Genomic DNA, 17,600 nt, shown 5'->3' with positions numbered 1-17,600 from the left:
TGTTGTTTGGCGGGCCCGGGCTGGGGATACGAACCCGCCACCTTAGGTGTATGTGGCTGGCGCCTTAGCCGCTTGAGCCACAGGCGCCGAGCCCATGTATCACTCTTGATGCTTCTTTCTCTAACCAAATCTGCCCAGGGTTCGGCTATTTACATCCTGATTCTTTTCAGAGTTCCAAGGGATATTTCTGTCTCTCTTCTATTCTTTCTATTCTAAAACATACGTACTTTCTATTAAAGTGGCTTGTTATATTTTATAATTGACTAACTCAATAGTATAACATGACTGACTAACTTAATCGCTATGTCACTAAGACAATCAACATCTAGAGTATACGGGTTGTTTTATATTGTACGCACACTCTCTGTTATGTACAGTTGCTTGCTCTAGCCTAAGGAATGTTGTGAGCATGGTAGGTACTCAATATTGGTTAAATAAATAGAAAAACAGGCTCAGTGCCTGTGGCTCAAGTGGCTATGGAGCCAGCCACATACACCTAAGGTGGCGGGTTCAAATCCATCCCGGGCCCGCCAAACAATGATGGCTGCAACTGAAAAATAGGTGGGCGCCTGTGGCAGGAGGCAGGAGACTCGCTTGAGCCCAGGAGTTGGAGGTTGTTGTGAGCTGTGATGCCATAGCACTCAAAGAATAAATAAATAAATAAATAAATAGAAAAACAGACAGTGGCAATATAATGAAACTGTTAGGAAATCTGTTATCTTCTTGGAGCTTGAACTCATTCCCTGGGTTCATATTCCCTTCTTCATCAGAGTTCCTTGTCTCCCAGGGATTTAATAAACCATTCAGATACTATAAAAGTAGAATAGTTCCTTAAATATTAGAAATGTTAAGATATTTCTAAAGTTTCCATAATGATTCAATTTTAAGGTTTTTAACATTTAAATACGCAAATGGACACCATGGTATAACAGGGAGGTAGTTTTTCCTCAGGGCTTTGGTAAGTGGATCCCTTGCTCTTTTATAAGGAATTCTCACCATTGTTCCAGGTTTTTTTGAAAAAAATACTGTATATATACTTACCTCTACGAAAGTAATACGTTCTCACATTTGCTACCAACTTGAGTGAAGAAAACTAACTTTCTTTGTCAAAACAACATTTCTTACTGAAAACAAGGTCTAGGCTCGGCGCCTGTGGCTCAAGTGGCTAAGGCGCCAGCCACATACACCCAAGGTGGCGGGTTCGAATCCAGCCTGCCAAACAATAATGACGGCTGCAACCAAAAATTAGCTGGGCGTTGTGGCGGATGCCTGTGGTCCCAGCTACTTGGGAGGCTGAGGCAGGAGACTCGCTTGAGCCCGGGAGTTGGAGGTTGCTGTGAGCTGAGATGCCATGGCACTCTACCCAGGGGTATAGCATGAGACTCCTGTCTCAAAAAAAAAAAAAGAAAGAAAGAAAACAAGGTCTAGTCCACTAACAAAAAAGAAAGATTCAGGAAACAAGGGTAGGAAAATTAAATGATTCATGGCCCCGGCAGTACCTATTGCTCAGTGGGTAGGGTGTCGGCCACATACAACAAAGCTGGCAAGTTCGAACACAGCCTGGGCCAGCTAAACAACAATGACAATTGCAACAACAACAAAAAATAGCTAGGCGTTGTGGCAGGCACCTGTAGTTACAACTACTTAGGAGGCTAAGGTAAGAGAATTGCTTAAGCCCAGGAGTTGGGAGTTGTTGTGAGCTATGACGCTACAGCACTCTACCCAGGGCGACATAGACACTGTCTCAAAAAAAAAAAAAAATTCATGGCCTTAAAACCATCCTACTCACCAAAACACGGTGCCTTTTCAGTGTTCTTCAAGTCCAACTGCTCATTGGAAGGACTAATTGTCAGTCTTTTCTCTAAGCATTTCTGATCTCCAATTAATAGCATTCTCCCTTGTTCCATCCATGTGATCAAATCTGGCTTGGAAAAAGCACAGCCTGCAACACAGTGGACACAATTCAGTCTGAGTTTACTGAGTACTTAACTAAAAGTTACTTAGTTACTTTCACAGTTGACTTTGATTCCTGGAGACATGAGATCAATCTTAGGTCTAAAAAAAGAAAAAAAGAACAGGAAGTCCTGGAAGTTATTTGAATGAGAGTGGAATAGAGCTCAACAAAATGATTCCTTAGCTTAAATGCTCTATGTAATATTTTACAAAATTAAAGGATGCAGAGAAGTAAGGATAATAAGAGTTTTAAAACTTTAAAATTTTTAAATTTTCATCCAGGCAGAAAGTGTCCAAAGTGATCATTATGAGACATTATAAGAACAGTGCGAGCCAAACAACTGGGACAACCAGAGGGAGTTGGTGAGGGAGCCTTGATCACAGGATCCACATTTCTGAAGAGAGGCCTCACTTCTGAGGAAATTGACAACTGAGGTACCAAGATGCTTAGTCAATGAAGTAAAGGAAACAGGAGGCTGTTAAACACCAGTGATTAAGAGGTAGAGAGTACTCTGTAGTCTAACAGAATCAGAGAGAAGAACGGTTTTTGTAATCAGTAGACCCAGAGTACAGTGATTTCAGATGCAACAGCAGGAAGCCTCTTCCTCCACTAGCCTTTGGTGGTATTACCCACAGCTGGGCTCTCAGGCCTCTGCTTATCAAAGTGAACTGTGTATCACCAGTCCAGCAGCACCTCAAGTATTTTGAAAAATGTAGGTCCCTGGTACTGAGCCTGAATCTACTCAATCTTAATCTCTGAGGCTGGGATCTAGATGTTCTGTAAAGAACCTGCCGGCATATTACATCATTTAGTTTTTAAAATTTGGGAAAACCAGACTGAATTTTCCAAGCTCATGGGTGTCAATTGTGAAGTATCAAAATGCAACAATGAATCAGCACACGGCTCTTGTTTCTCCTACCCTGCTGGCCACTGGGCCTCAGTCTCCTCTCTTTAACCTCTAAATCAGCGGTTCTCAACCTGTGGGTCAAGACCCCTTTGGACTGTATTAAAGGTTCGTGGCATTAGGAAGATTGAGAACTACTGCTCTAAATGCTACGCGGTCCCAGGGCTGTCTCTGTCCTATCTACATATTCTCCCTAGATGATTCCAATTAGCCCCGTGGCTTAAAACACCATCCAGGTAATGTCTCCCAAAACTGTAAATCTAGTCCCGACCTTTCCTTGGAATTCTACCTTCCCATAGGCAATCATCCACTTTCTATTTCCATACAAATGTCTATAAGCATCTCAAATTCAATGTGGCCCAAACCTGCTGCCTCCTCAACCCTTCCTCCTACCAGCAAATAAAGCCATTCACCATCAAGGTACTCAAAACTTGAGGAATAGATTCTCCTTTCACCCTTTTACTCCATACCCCATCTATCAGCAAAATCTGGTAGAAAAGAGGATTTTAGAAAATCCTCTAAAACATACCTGGAGGACACCTACTTCTCTTTGTCTTAATTATTATTTACCCAGTAAACCTCACCAGTGCTGCTAAAACTCACTGAGTGGTCTCTCTCTTTTCATTGAGATCCATGATTCGGTCTCCATAGTGCAAGCCAAGCAATCATTTTAAAAGTATATTACTAACCCTAGAATTCTGGGATGCTGAGGTGGATCACTTAAGCTTAGAAGTTTGAGACATGCTTGAACAAAAGCAAGACCCCATTCCTGCTAAAAATAGAAAAATTACTCAGGCTTTGTGGTGGGTGCCTGTAGTCCCAGCTTCTCAGAGGCCAAGGCAGGAGGATTACTTGAGCCCAAGAGTCTGGGGTTGCAGTGAGCTACGCTGATGCCACCGCACTCTGGGTGACTCTGTGACTCTGCCTCACAACAAAAAGTTTATTATTCACCTACGTTTAAATCCTCCCATCATCTTCCCCTTGTTTGTACACCTGATCTGCTAAGGCCAAGGAGCAATTCCCCTTGTATGCTAAAATCCAACTCCTTGCCTTGGTTTCATTCCCCAGAAGCCCAAATGCATGTGCTACAATAGACTGATTCAGTGTGGTTCCCAACAGAGTGAGCTCATTCTTTGTGACTTTTTGGCCTTTGCCTAGCTTTTCCCTTCCCTAGAATTCTCTTATCCATGATTTCACATTGTCAATGCCTTCTTGTCATTCATATCTTACTTAAGACTATGTTATATTCTCCTTCAACAGGGAAAGACTCCTTGAGGCTTTACTAAATTGACACCAGTAGAAATGGGTTTTTGAAAATTTTTTTAAGAGATGGGGTCTCTTTTTTTTTTTTTTTTTAAAGATGTCGCCTAGGCTGGAAGGCAGTAGTGCAATCATAGCTCAGTGCATCCTCATACTTTTGGGCTTGAATGATCCTCCAGCCTCAACCTTCCAAGCGACTAGGACTACAAGCATCTGCCACCACACCTGGCTCATCTTTAAAAATTTTTTGTAGATACGGAGTCTGTTAGAAATCCTTTAATATCACAGGAATAAGTTAGAGTGAGTTGGCTAAGCAGCAAAGTATAATTTTCTCAAATTTGTTTTTAAGGTATCCTCGAATATTTCCCTGAAGTCACCTAAGTGTCCCCTCCCACTGCTCTCTTCTCTCTTCCTCTACCTGGGCATCCCTTCTTGCCTGTTGTATCCACACTGTGCACTGTGTTGTGCCCCAGCTTATGCTAACTTAATAACTATACCCCCTTCATGAAAGCCATAGTTCTCACAGACAGGAAATTCTTATCCAGGCAACATAGGCAGGCATTAAAGTATTCATTAAAGAAATAAAAGAATACCCTTTTATTTAAAGAAATAAAAGTCACAGACACCACTGGATAGAAATAGACAAGTGAAATATTCTCCTCTCATTATAGGGTGGCAAGGAAATATTATGAATGTAAACTGGGAACAGGATCTTATCCAACCAGCTCATAGCTGATACAGAGAAGGAAACCTCTTAGTGTTGGTTCTCAAAAAGCGATTCCTTAGAAGCCCATCTTACCCAGGGAATCAAGGGTCTCATAATTGGTCTTCATCACTTGCTTATACATTTCCTTCTGCCATTTCTCCAGGATGTCCCACTCTTGCTCCGTAAAATATAAGGCAACATCATCAAATGCCACGGTTACCTACAGCACAAACAGTAGATACATACATTTTCTCTTTAAGGCTACTTTTTCAATGTCCACGATTTACTAAGAGATGGAAAAAAACAAACCAGTGATCTCTGGATGGTGCCATATAATTTAACGAACATACTAAAGAGGTCACAAATGTCCTGTGGAGCCAAGTAAAGTGAACGAGGGACGAGTAGGCCTTTGAGCACATGCACCATCTAAGGAAGGATCCTTTACTCAGCAGCAACGAATTTCTTCTAAGACTGGGCCTAGTTTACTGGATGTGTCAATTAAAAGCTTTTTAGTTTGAAATAATTACAGATTCACAGAAAGTTACAATGATACTTCGGAAAAGCTCCATATACCCTTTACCTCAAAGGTCATATTATACATTTTTATATTATAGCACAATATCAAAAGCAGGAAATTGACACTACTATTAATGTGTGTATAGGTCTGTGCGACTTCATCACTTGCTAACTCCTGTAACCACCACTGCAGTGAAGAAAGTCAGCCCTTCCTACTCCTGGGTTTTGCATCTGTGGATGCAACCAACCTTAGATTGGAAAAAAAAGTGTGTATATCTATACATTTTTCATAATTAAAAATAATGAAAATATTCTAGCATAAAACTATTTGTATAGCATTTCCCTTGTATTATAAGTAATGCAGGAATTATTAATACATATGAAAGGATGCATGGAAGCTATCTACAAACACTAAGCCATTTTATATAAGCAACTTGGGCATCCCTGAATTTTACTACCTGAGGGGTATCCAGGAACCAGTACTTTTAGATACTAAGGAATGACTATATCCCTTTATCACAAAGAGATCCCTTGTTCCAACTCTTTACACACATTCTCTAATTTATTGTCCATCAGAAGTTTGTCATTTCAAGAATTTTATATAAGTGGAATCTTTTTAAAAAAATTTATTAATAGTTTATTTATCACTCATATTCATAGCTCAGGAACACAGGTTAGTGACAAATGTCTATGTAAATCAGCCCAAAGAAATTCTTTGTATTTCAAAATTATTTGACGCTCTGAAAGACACCAGCCTTCCTCATCTCCTCAAAATCTTTCACAGAATCATAATTTCTGTAGAAATCTGCATATGCCTTCTTTCTTGGTTCAGCCACAGCAAACTTATAGAAAGCTGCAACCCCAGAGACACAACAAATGCTCAACAATATGAATCCGCAGGCGCCTGGCCAAGAGGCCATGCATCTGAGGTTTGGCCAAAGCACTGGAAGCCATGGTAGTTACTGTCCTTGATGGGTTGCCAACCTCAACGCATCCTTCCCGGTTGAGGTACACACAACTGCCATAGGTGGAATCTTATAACATGCAACCTTTTGAGACTGTTTTCACTGAGGATGTCCTTGAGATCCATCCACATTGTCATTTATAGCAATACAGTCAAGTTGCACATAATGATGCTTTGGTCAAAGAGGTACCACATATACCACAGTGACCCACTAATATTGTAGTACCATATTTTTACTGGGTCTTTTCTATGTTTAGATACACAATTACTTATCACTGTGATAGTTGACTATGCTATTCAGTACAATAACATGTTGTACACGTCTGTGCCTACAACAGGCTATACCATCTAGCTTCAGGTGGTGTAGTAGGTAGGCTGCACTATAGCATCTAGGTTTCTGTAAGTACCCGCTCTAATTCTGCACAATGAAAAAAATCACCATGAATTCCTCAGACCGTATTCCTCTCGTTAAATGACACATGACCGTTTGCATTTATTTTTATTGCTGAGTAGTATTACACAATATGGAGGTACAACTTGATTAACCATTCAACTATTGAGGGATATTTTGATTCAACATTTTTGTTTTTCTGGGCTAAATGCCCAGGACAACTGCTACAATGTATGGCATGTATGTTTAGTTTTTTTTTTTTTTTTGGAGATAGAGTTTCACTATGTCACCCTCCATAGACTGCCATGGAGTACAGCTCACAGTAACCTCCAACTCTTGGGCTTAAGTGAGTCTCTTGCCACAGCCTCCCAAGCAGCCTGCCACAACATCTGGCTATTTTTATATTGCAGTTGTCATTGTTGGGTTTTTTTTTAGCTGGCTTGGGCCAGGTTTGAACCCTCCAGCCGCGGTGTTTGTGGCTGGTGCTGTAACCACTGTGCTATGGGTGCCGAGCCATGTGTTTAGTTTTTAAAGAAACTGCCGAATTATTTTCCAGAGTGGCCAAAAGATTTTACATTTCTTAGTTGGGCGTTGTAGTGGATGCTTGTAGACCCAGCTACTTGGGAAGCTGAGGCAAGAGAATTGCTTAAGCCCCAGAGTTGGAGGTTGTTGTGAGCTTGACGCCACAGCACTCTACCCAGGGCGACAAAGTGAGACTCTGTCTCAGACAAAAAGAAAGAAAAAGGCTTTTACATTCCTACTAGCAATGTATAAGAGGGAGCTTCTGAGCATCTACACCACTGTTTATTAATGCCACTTCAAAATTTTTTTCATTGTTCTAATAGGTATATAGTGATATGTTTTTGTGGTTTCATTTAAAATTTTTCTAATGAGTTTTGAACATCCTTTTCATGTGTTTATTTCCTATGCATATATTTTCTTAGGTAAAATGTCTCTTTATAAGAATTCCCATTTACAATTAGATTTTGATTTTGTTTTACTGTTCTGTGAGAGTTCTTAATATATTCTAGATACAAATCCTTTGCCAGATATGTGGTTTGTAAATATACTCCCCCAGTCTGTATCTTATCTTTTCTTGTATCTTTCCAAAGTAAAAGTTAATTTTGATGACGTACAACTTATCACTTTTTACCTTTTATAGACTGTGCTTTCTTTGGTGCCACATCTAAGAACGTTCACCATGCTCAACATCCCAAAGATTTTCCCCACTGTGACCTTCTACAGGTTTTATAGCTTTATGTTTTATATTGGAATGTGCCAGTTATCAAGATTAAAACAGGAAATGTACATCATATTATGTGTGGCAATTAAAAGTCATAATTTTAACAGCAAAGAATGTTCCATACAAAATATGTCTGCAAGTCATGATTAGCTCATGGACCATTAATCTACAATCTCTGGTAATGGACTGACTACCCAGGCCTGCTTTCCTGGGTATTCCATGGACAGATCCACTGTGGTGATGGGAAAGCAACAGAACATATGTGGTAAATGGAAAGTTCCATTTTCACTCCTCTCAGATTCTGTGCTACAAACAGATGAGAGGCTCCAGTCAAAGGCGTTGGTCATCTACAAAGATAGAAGCACTCCCCCAAGCATATAAAAAACGGTGGCCACAAGTACTGTACTACAAAGTATATTCTCCCAGCAGGGAATTTAGACCACCTAATAGCCAAGGCTGTTTGACACTCAAGATTTTGAAGAGAAAAGCTGCAGAGATAAAATTCTATCATTAAAAGTATCATAGGTTCCAAAAGCTGATGTATCAGCGGTCATAACAAACAAGTTCAAATTGATTGGTGTTTTTATGAGATTTCAAAGAAATGCTTCTTCAATCTCCTTGTACCTCACCCACATTTTCCACCTACAAAAGACTCAATGATTACCCTATTTACAACTAGCACTGAACCTCTCCAGTGTAAAGGAAAATTAAAAGAATAAAGATTTTCCCTTGCCTATCCCAAATAATACAATGGCCAAGAAGTCATCCATGCTCTATGGATTCAAATTTACAGCCAAAGAAGAAGCACCACAAAGTTTCACAGAACAGACAGGAATATTCCAGGAGGTTCCCAACCACCTACAGAAGAGGAGGGGAAAGGAAAGCCTGGCTGAAGAGACATATGTTGAAGAAACTGGGAAAAGGACATGCAAATAAGAGCAAGACTTAAATTTCAGTGGGGGGACACCGAACATTTGCATATTCAAGCTAGTTATAGTTAACCAAAACTAATGGGGTTTATTTTGGATTAAGTCTTCTCAGGATATGCCTTTTAGACTCTAAAACCACTGTTCAAACTTTGCCGTGTACTACAGCGCTGGTGGTGAATTTCATTTAGGATAACTACCCAAACTGGTTTCCAGTTTTCCGTCCATTTCTAGAAGGAGCAGTCTCCAATTTCTCTCAGTTTCAGTTTTCCTTACCCTCCCTTTTTCTCATCTACTTCTGCAGAGGTTCTGCTCTGAGGCCTCTTCCAGCAGCAGAGCATGGAACAGCCCCAACCCTTACACAAGACTAACAGGGACCCAGGGCTCCTGAGCCCTGAGGGCAGGGAAGGTGGTTGAGCAGAGCAGACAACAGGCCCAAACACCGGACCTCACCGGGACTCCAATTTCCAGACTAATTGCTTTTTCCCTTCTTCCCCATCCCCAAAGAGGCGGGGCTCCCTATGTCACCCAGGCTTGAGTGTAAGGGCTATTCACCGGCGAGATCTCATTACAGAACTGCACCGGAGTTTTTTGCGACTTAGGTCAGTTCACCCTTCTAAAGCATCCTGCTAGCCCCGGTTCCCAGAAGGTCATGCACAGATGCCCAGTTTAGTGCGGACACCCCGCGGGGGCAGCTCCTGGGCTCGAGAGACGCCCCCACGTCAGCTTCCCAAGCAGCTGGGGCCACAGGCGCAAGTCACTGCGCCCCCACCCCACTCTGCCCACACCAACTAGTTCCCAGAAAATTCCAGAGCACCAAAACTGCGCCTTCTCCAGCCTGGGCTCGGAGCTCCGTCCAGGGACCACAGACAATCTCCTCAGGCTCGGGCTTCCCTCGCTTCACTCCCTAGGCGGGACGCAACTCCAGCCGCGACAAGCCAGTAGCTTTGACAGAGCCTGCAGCCTCCACTAGTCCCTCTTACCGAAGCCGGTTGAGCCATGGCGGCTCCGCGGGGACCGGCCCGACAGCGTTTTGCCCCCAGCCGGACCGACCCCCAGACAGAGCCCGGGATTCCCCCAGCGCAGCGCCGGCCAGGGCGCGGTGCATCCTGGGATTGGGCAGCCAAGGGCCCGGAACAGGCAGCCTCATAGCGACCTCTGCGGCCGGGAGGAGCGGGCACCTACCCACAGCGCCCGGGTCTGGGGGGAAGAACTCGCGCTGTTCAGTGGGAGGACCCTCAGAAGACCGATGGGGGCCCAGACTCAGCCCCTCAGCCCCTCCTGCCGCCGTAAGGAGAAGGCTCCGCTCCAGGTCTGCCCTCTATAAAGGGTACCTGTTCCAGGCTTTAGAGGCCGCAGCCCAACCATGGGTGATGGGTCTTGCGAATGTGTTGGGATCTCAAGGGACAGAAACAGCTGGAGAGGAGCTTAAGATTCCAAGAGTGAAGAGGCAATGGCGAGGCAGTTGGGAGTGGAGAGAGAAGAATGAGGGACAGGGGAGGCGCCCCTCACAGTGTAGCAGGAAACCAATACAGACGGAAGACTCCAGGCACCAGTTGATTAGAGGAAGCGGTTTCCGGCTGGGGAGAACTCGGAAGACCTGTGTCTCCAAAACTTAACTCCCCCCCGCCCCCCACCGACTCAAGCTCTTGCCTCTCTTTTATCCACTTTTCAGGGTGAGAGTGCATGTGAGGGTCATAAAACTGAGAAAGACATGACATCATCCTCCAGGTCCTGGGCTCAAGCGGAAAGGTCCGATTGGCCCACACCCTTGCGACTGGTTGGACCACCTGCCCTCAAAGGCTAAGGAAGTCCAAGGACTAGGTTACAATCTAGGCCCTGCCCATGTCAAGGCAGGAACCTAGAGACAACAGAAACGCCTGCGGCTTGCCTAAGGCCTACACAGGGCGGCTAGGACAGATTCTTTTAGCTCTGCTTTTACTTTCTTGCCCCATTCCCCCCCTTTGAGACTCAGAACAACTTGTTATGGAGTCTGACCACCATCTTTATCAACCTGTGCCATAGTTCCTTGGTGGTGCATGTAGTTGCTCCACCTGGGTCTCTTTGAGATGCAGCCGAAGTCACTAGGTTCCTCACCATCTGGGGTAATACTGGCAATAAGCATGGGAGGAGAAGGCAAGTACCCAATAACAGCAAGACTCCTATTATAAGGGCCTTAAAACCTCCAAAAGCAGAGAACTGTCCTCCAAAGATGGATTTCAGATGAAATCCGTGCCACACCTATACCGGCACATGAGCCAATTTGGAAATTTCTTTTTCTTTCTTTTTTTTTTTTTTGAGACAGACCCTCAAGCTATCCCCCTGGGTAGAGTGTCGTGACATCACAGCTCACAGCAACCTCCAGCTCCTGGGCTTAAGCGAGTCTCCTGCCTCTGCCTCCCCAGTAGCTGGGACCACAGGCGCCTGCCACAAAGCCTGGCTATTTTTTGGTTGCAGCCGTCATTGTTGTTTGGCAGGCCGGGCTGGATTCGAACCCGCCATCTTAGGTGTATGTGGCTGGTGCCTTAGCCACTTGAGCCACAGGCGCCAAGCCTGGAAATTTCATTAGCTCTATTTTCCACCACCAGACCTTGATGATCTATTTTCAGACAACAGTTGGTCAGATTGAACTTTCCACATGTTCCTCCATCTGCAGCAAGTAAATAATCCAAAGCCAATCTGTTTTGATACACAGCATTTCTTATTTGAGTTTGCTGGTGGGCAAGGAGGGTCAAAGCTTTGCTGATCTCATTAGTGATTATTTCTAAGACCACCTGCAATCGTATGATACGATTTAGCATATAGATAGGGGTTCAGTAACCCCATGACTCATTCTTTGCCCATGTGGCTGGCCCATAGTCTTGTATTATTCTTTCTGGGGGCCACTCATCCTCTTTCCATTCCCCTATTTGTAAGTCTTGATGATGCTGTTGGACTTCTTCCTCTGAGGTGGCTACTGGAAGCCCCAATATTTCTCCTGCCTTGATGGGCACTAGAAATAAAGAGGGCTTTATAAAGCCTATGATACAACTGTCTGTCCATCGGTCAGGTAACTGGGCATATGCCTTATCCCCACAAATCCAATACATTCCCTGAGGGGCACTCCAGTTTTGTGAGATCCTGGATGCCACCAGGCATCTCTGAGTTCAGAGAACCAGTCTAGGGGGTTTAGTTCTGTCTGATTCAGTCCCCACCAGACAGTTATTCCAGTAGTAGCATTGTACAGTCTTTGACCCAGGCAATGTAGTTGTCCTGCCATTCCCTTCACTTCTTGCTAGGCAATATTGCCCGATAATCGGGGCCTTGAGGATCCACACATTGTCCTTTAGATTTCTCTGATATGGAGCAATGTCTGGGTTAGGCTCAGTGGGAGTGAGTTCTCTAGCTTCCCACGGCCACCGATCTCCTGTCATAGTTCCTCCACATATAAGCAAGAAGTTACATTAAGGGACTGTGCCACACTTTCAGCCAATTAAAAGAATAATTTTTTTGTGCCTTATGGGAGTGGCGGCACAAGCTGTTCCAATTCATCATAGAAAGTATAGTAAACAGCCACCTGACTGGCCTGACAGGAGGCAAACCGTTTGCTGACCCTTAACTGACATATTGGGTCTAGACCAATGCCATCTATTCCCAAAGACATAACTAGTCCTTTTGCCCACTTAGGGTTGGAGGGATTTCTTATAGTTAGAATCAAGGGGTTGCAAGTTTCAGTAGTACAATCAGCTGGTGCTTCCCCTTTTTCTAGCACGAACTCTTTCTGGCTACCATCTTTAGTACTCCAGGTGCCTTCTATTACACATGACCAGTATGCACATTCAGCACATGGGTAGTCTATAGAGCACAGATACTTCTGGTTTTTCCTATAAGACCTTTCCCAGTCAAATGATCCAAACTTGCTATGTGCAAGTTTGAGCACTTGGCATGCGTCAAATCTAAGAGACACCAGGGTTGGATTTCCATAGCTTCGAGTTCTCACTACTAGAAGTTCCCTCTCAGCTCTCCAACCCACTGATTCTGTTCTGATAGTAAACTCATAGTAATTGGGCAGCTCTGAGGGATTGTAGCAAACATGAGGTTGCCCATCCCCAGGGTCACACACCTTATATTGAGTAGTATTATATAAGCAAGTCCCTTGCTGAGTTCCTGTACATTCATAGTAACTATAGAAAAATAGAATAGTTTTCACTTTCTGGCCTACTTTGGTTACCTTATGAATACATTGATTGCAATTTTCTACATTAGCATCCTGAATATTTGCACAAACTGAAGTCCACTTAGCTCTCATGAGTCCAATAAAGAACAGTCCCACGATGACGTAGATCCACATGCTTCGGCCGTGCGTGGACCAGTAAGCTCCTGGGGTGTGACTGGAGCAGGGCTTGCCATTCTCCAAAACACCAGCTTGAGGGGGTTGTCAGGGTCCGAGGTGGCAAGGTCCAGCAGTGCAAAGTCCAAGCCAAGGGAACTCAGGGTCAGCTGCTGCTGTCATGTCCTGCTCGTCCAGCTCCTCCTAGGTAGGACCAGGTCTTCCTCTGGTTCCGCAGCAGGCTTTGCTCTGCTGTAATGGATTCAGGTAGGAATTTCTGCTACTCTCACAGCAGGAGGTGTGGTCAGGATAACATTGTAAGGACCTTTCCACCTCGCCCTCGGGGGAGACACGTTCCAATCCTTGACCCATACTGTAGCTCCTGGGGAGAAAGGGTGAACAGAGGAAAACAAACTAACAGGACATCTCTCATTCACCCATCCTGACACTGCCTCTGCCACCTTTCCCAGTGCCTGAAATTGCTTCCTTAATTCTACCTCTCCCAATTCCTGGGGGGATCCTGGCAAGCTCCATAGTAAGGGGGTGAGAATCATATGGTGAGAATCCTGTCCTCTTAGTGAGAGTACACTTAATCTAAAATAACACCAAATGGGAGGGTGCTTACCCACTGTAAGTTTGTCTCCTGGCATACTTTCTCTAAACTGGTTTTGATAGTTCTATTCATGTGTTCCACCTTTCCCGAGCTTTGTGGGCCGTAGACTTCATGGAGTTTCCGGGTGATGCTGAGAATTTTAGCTGTCTTCTGGACCAATTTGGAGATGAATGCTGGCCTTTTGTCTGACCCAATCCATAGTGGGAACCCAAACCGGGGTATAATGTCTCTCAAGAGTGCCCGGGTGACTTCTTGCACCTTCTCAATGCGGGTAGGATATGCTTCTACCCATCCAGAGTAGGTGCAAACCATCACCAGCAAGTACTTGTTCTCTTTACACCTGGGCATTTCAGTGAAGTCTACCTGGAAGTCCTTGAAGGGCGTTGCTCCGTATGACTGGATTCCTGGGGGTACCACTGGTCCTTGGCAAGTGTTGAATTGGCTGCAGGTGACACATCATTGGCTGATGGCTTTAGCCAGGACTGCCAGGTGAGAGATGTAGAAGTACCAGCCCAGCAACTTCACCAGGGACTCCTGTCCCAGATGGGTGCTCTCATGCATCGCCATTACCACTGTGGCTCCTAGAAGCTGGAGGACTGCTACTTGTCCGTCAGGCATCTTTATCTATCCTCCCTCTGCTTCCTGGCTCCCCTCCACTGCCAACCATTCCTTCTCTTCCTGAGAGTAGACAGGGGTGAGTTCCAGAACCCATGGGATGAGGGGAGCCACTCACAATGCCTGGTACGGCTGAGAGGCAGCCCTCTTGGCCTCAGTGTCAGCTCTGGTGTTCCCCTTAGTGATGGTGGAAGCATCCCTTTGATGTCCATGACAGTGCATCACTGCCATTTTCTGGGGTTTCCATACTGCCTCTAGCAACTGAAGTATCTCCTGCTGATACTTAATGTCCTTTCCCCCAGAGTTTAAAATTCCCTTCTCCTTGTATAGTACCCCATGTACTTGGAGAGTCAGAAAGGTGTACTTAGAGTTGGTGTAAATATTTACACTCTTTCCTTGGCTTAGTTCTAAGGCTTGGGTCAAGGCAATTAACTTAGCCTTCTGAGCCAATGTTTCTTGGGGTAGGGGCTTAGCCTCTACAGTCTCTGTTAAGGTGACCACTGTATACCCAGCCCGCTGCTCACCTTGCTGCCGGCACATCTGGGCCTTCCACTTAGACACTTTATAGCCACATACCTCTAGATGTTGCAAAAGGCAATCTGTACCTTGAGCACAGCCCTCCAGGGTAGGGTGTCCCAGAAGGAGGCCATCAACGTACTGGACCAGCACACACCCTAGTTCCTCGGCTGGGAACTTCTGGATATCACAAGCCAATGCTTCCCCAAAAATCGTGGGGGAGTTTTGAGCCCTTGTGGCAAACTGGTCCACGTGTATTGGATTGCAGCTCTCGTGTCTGGTCTCTCCCACTGGAAGGCAAACAGCCTCTGGCTCTCCGGAGCCAGTCTTATACTGAAAAAGGCATCTTTTAGGTCTAGGCAAGTGAACCACTTAACTTCTGCTGGTAACAGACTCATAGTATATGGATTAGGCACTGTGGGATGCAGTGTCACAGTCACCTGAGTAACAAGCCTCAAATCCTGCACCAGTCTATAGTCGTTTGTGCCAGTCTATAGTCATTTGTACAGGGAGCAAGGGAGTGTTCCAGGGAGACTGGCAGTGTATGATTATGCCAAACTACTCAAGTCTCTGAAGGTGCACCTGGATTCCTTCCAGGGCCTCCCTGGGCACTTGGTACTGTTTTTGCCTTGTTGGCTTTGCCTCTGACTTTATCTTCCACCCAGACCTACGGCCACCACTGGGCTAGTTCAGGACTCAACCCTTCCCTGGCTCAGTCACAGACTCCACTCCTCTTCCCAAGGCATTGTTAAGGCTAGCACCAGACCTGGTTTGGGCAGTTGTAGCTGCATAGTTCCTTGATCAGAGAAAGAGATTGTGGCTCTTAATTTTCTTAGAAGGTCCCTACCCAGGAGAGGCAAGGGGCAATTAGGCATGTAGAGAAACTGATGAGTTACCTCGTGGCCTCCTGTAGAACACTTCCATGGGAGACAAAAGGCTTGTTCAGTAGTGGCTCTGGTCACTCCTATGATGTCAATTCTGTGGTTTGAGAGAGGGGCTATTGGCTGGGTGACCAGTATCAATTAGAAAGTCAATGTCCTTGCCCCTAATCCTTACTCGGACCATGGACTCTCTTGGGGTGACTGAGTCCAGTCTCCTTCAGTCTAGCAGGGCCTCTCCCACTAAGCTGTAGAGGGCTTCCTGCTTTTCCCAGTCTGTGGTCTCTCTCCTAGGATTTGCCACCTTTCCTTGCCTCTGGGGACACTCATTCTTCCAATGCCCTATCTCTCAGCAAATTGCACACTGATCCCTTTGCAAGGGGGCCCTTTTGCCCGAGGACCACTACTTCCTTGCACTCCCTGACCCTGTCCTCTCTGAAAAGAAGGGGGGCCTTCCCTTGTGCCCTTCAGAGCTGCAGCTATGAGATTGTCCCTCCGCTTCATGCACCTACCTTCCTCTTTACGGCTTACTGCTTCCAGATTCACAAAGACCTTCTGTGCTATTTTGAGAAGCTGAGATGTGTTCATACCTGCAAACCCCTCCTGCTTCTGCAGTTTTTGCCGTATATCCTTGGCACTTTGGTTAATTAGGGCCATATTAACCATCCTCTGGTTCTCAGGGCTCTCTGGGTCAAAAGGAGTATACATTCAAAACGCTTCACATAACCTTTCATAGAACTGGCCTGGACTCTCAGTCTTTCCTTGGAGGACCTCATTTAGTCGAGCCAAATTGGTAGTTTTCTGTGTCCCTTTCTCAGCCTCTGCAACAATGCCTCTCGGTACCAAATCTGCCAATATCTTCAGCACCACTACTCTAGGTTGGGTGGAAAGCACTTTCCCTCCCTTTCCCTGTGTTAGTAGCACTGTTGCGACCTGCCCTCACAACCAAGGTGGTGGGTTCACTACTAGCTGTAGCCAGGTATCTATGTATGGAAACTGCTCAGAGGGACCCCCCTTTCCAGTAACTCTGTGCTATACCTCAAACACTAGGGATCTCCCTAAACTTCCCTCCAATGGTCATCCAAACCCAAAGGAAGGCCATTCCTAGTCACAAGGACTCCTTAGCTTTCTTGGCAACATAGTCACCCCATAGTCTCCTATAAATCCCTTCTTAAAGTTCTTCAACATAGTAGCCAGTTGGGTGGGCTTCCCTTGCTCATTCCCCGTCTCCACCCAAGGTCTCCCTCCCGAGACACACACTCACACCACACTCTTTCACACACCTTCCACCTGCCGGCAATTTAATGCCCAAGGGGTTGATCGGACTCCCTCTTCCACTAAAACTGTAGTGGGCCTCAAAGGATCCTACCTTACTCTGGACGTCCTGGAGCCACCTGTTACCGGTTCCTCTCTGGTGCTCAGCATCGGCAGTGACCCACCACAGGGACCTCGCCACCTTGGTATCAATGAGATGTTCCTCTGAAAGAATTTTTCCCAGGAGCGCTCTGAGGACCGCGGCACCAGATCAGCTGGAGTTCCCCATGGGGGTGATCTGTGGGACGGGCAGAACCCGACCCAAAGAATCTGGCTGCATGGTTTTGCCACCAAACCTCACTTTCTGATCAGAGAACCAAGAAATGTCGCAGGAAGCTGATGCAGACAGAAGACTCCATGTACCAGTTGATTAGAGGAAGCAGGTTTATTCTGGCTGGGGGGAATTTGGACGACCTGTGTCTCCAAAACTGAGCCCCCCTCCACCCGACTCAATCTCTTGCTTCTCTTTTGTCCACTTTTCAGGGTGAGGG

The 17,600-nt window shown here is 45.4% G+C and overlaps 1 protein-coding gene across 1 annotated transcript in view; it reads right to left on the bottom strand.

The window, feature by feature from the left end:
* LOC100948628 (zinc finger protein 425) overlaps positions 1-9,899 on the bottom strand; it is a 14,218-nt gene extending 4,319 nt beyond the window's left edge. Inside the window, exons 1-3 of the mRNA XM_012806502.2 lie at positions 9,848-9,899; positions 4,918-5,044; positions 1,790-1,942 (exon numbers count right to left, since the gene is read on the bottom strand). Of these exons, the coding sequence (XP_012661956.1) occupies positions 1,790-1,942; positions 4,918-5,044; positions 9,848-9,865 (298 nt within the window). The 5' untranslated portion in view covers positions 9,866-9,899. The remainder of the gene's footprint in view (positions 1-1,789; positions 1,943-4,917; positions 5,045-9,847) is intronic.
* Between the last annotated feature and the right edge of the window lie 7,701 nt (positions 9,900-17,600).

This window comes from Otolemur garnettii, unplaced genomic scaffold, assembly GCF_000181295.1.
Source record: "Otolemur garnettii isolate 467f Iridium unplaced genomic scaffold, OtoGar3 scaffold00053, whole genome shotgun sequence".
NCBI classification, from domain to species: Eukaryota; Metazoa; Chordata; class Mammalia; order Primates; family Galagidae; genus Otolemur; species Otolemur garnettii.
This window is presented reverse-complemented; position numbering and strand designations above follow the sequence as displayed.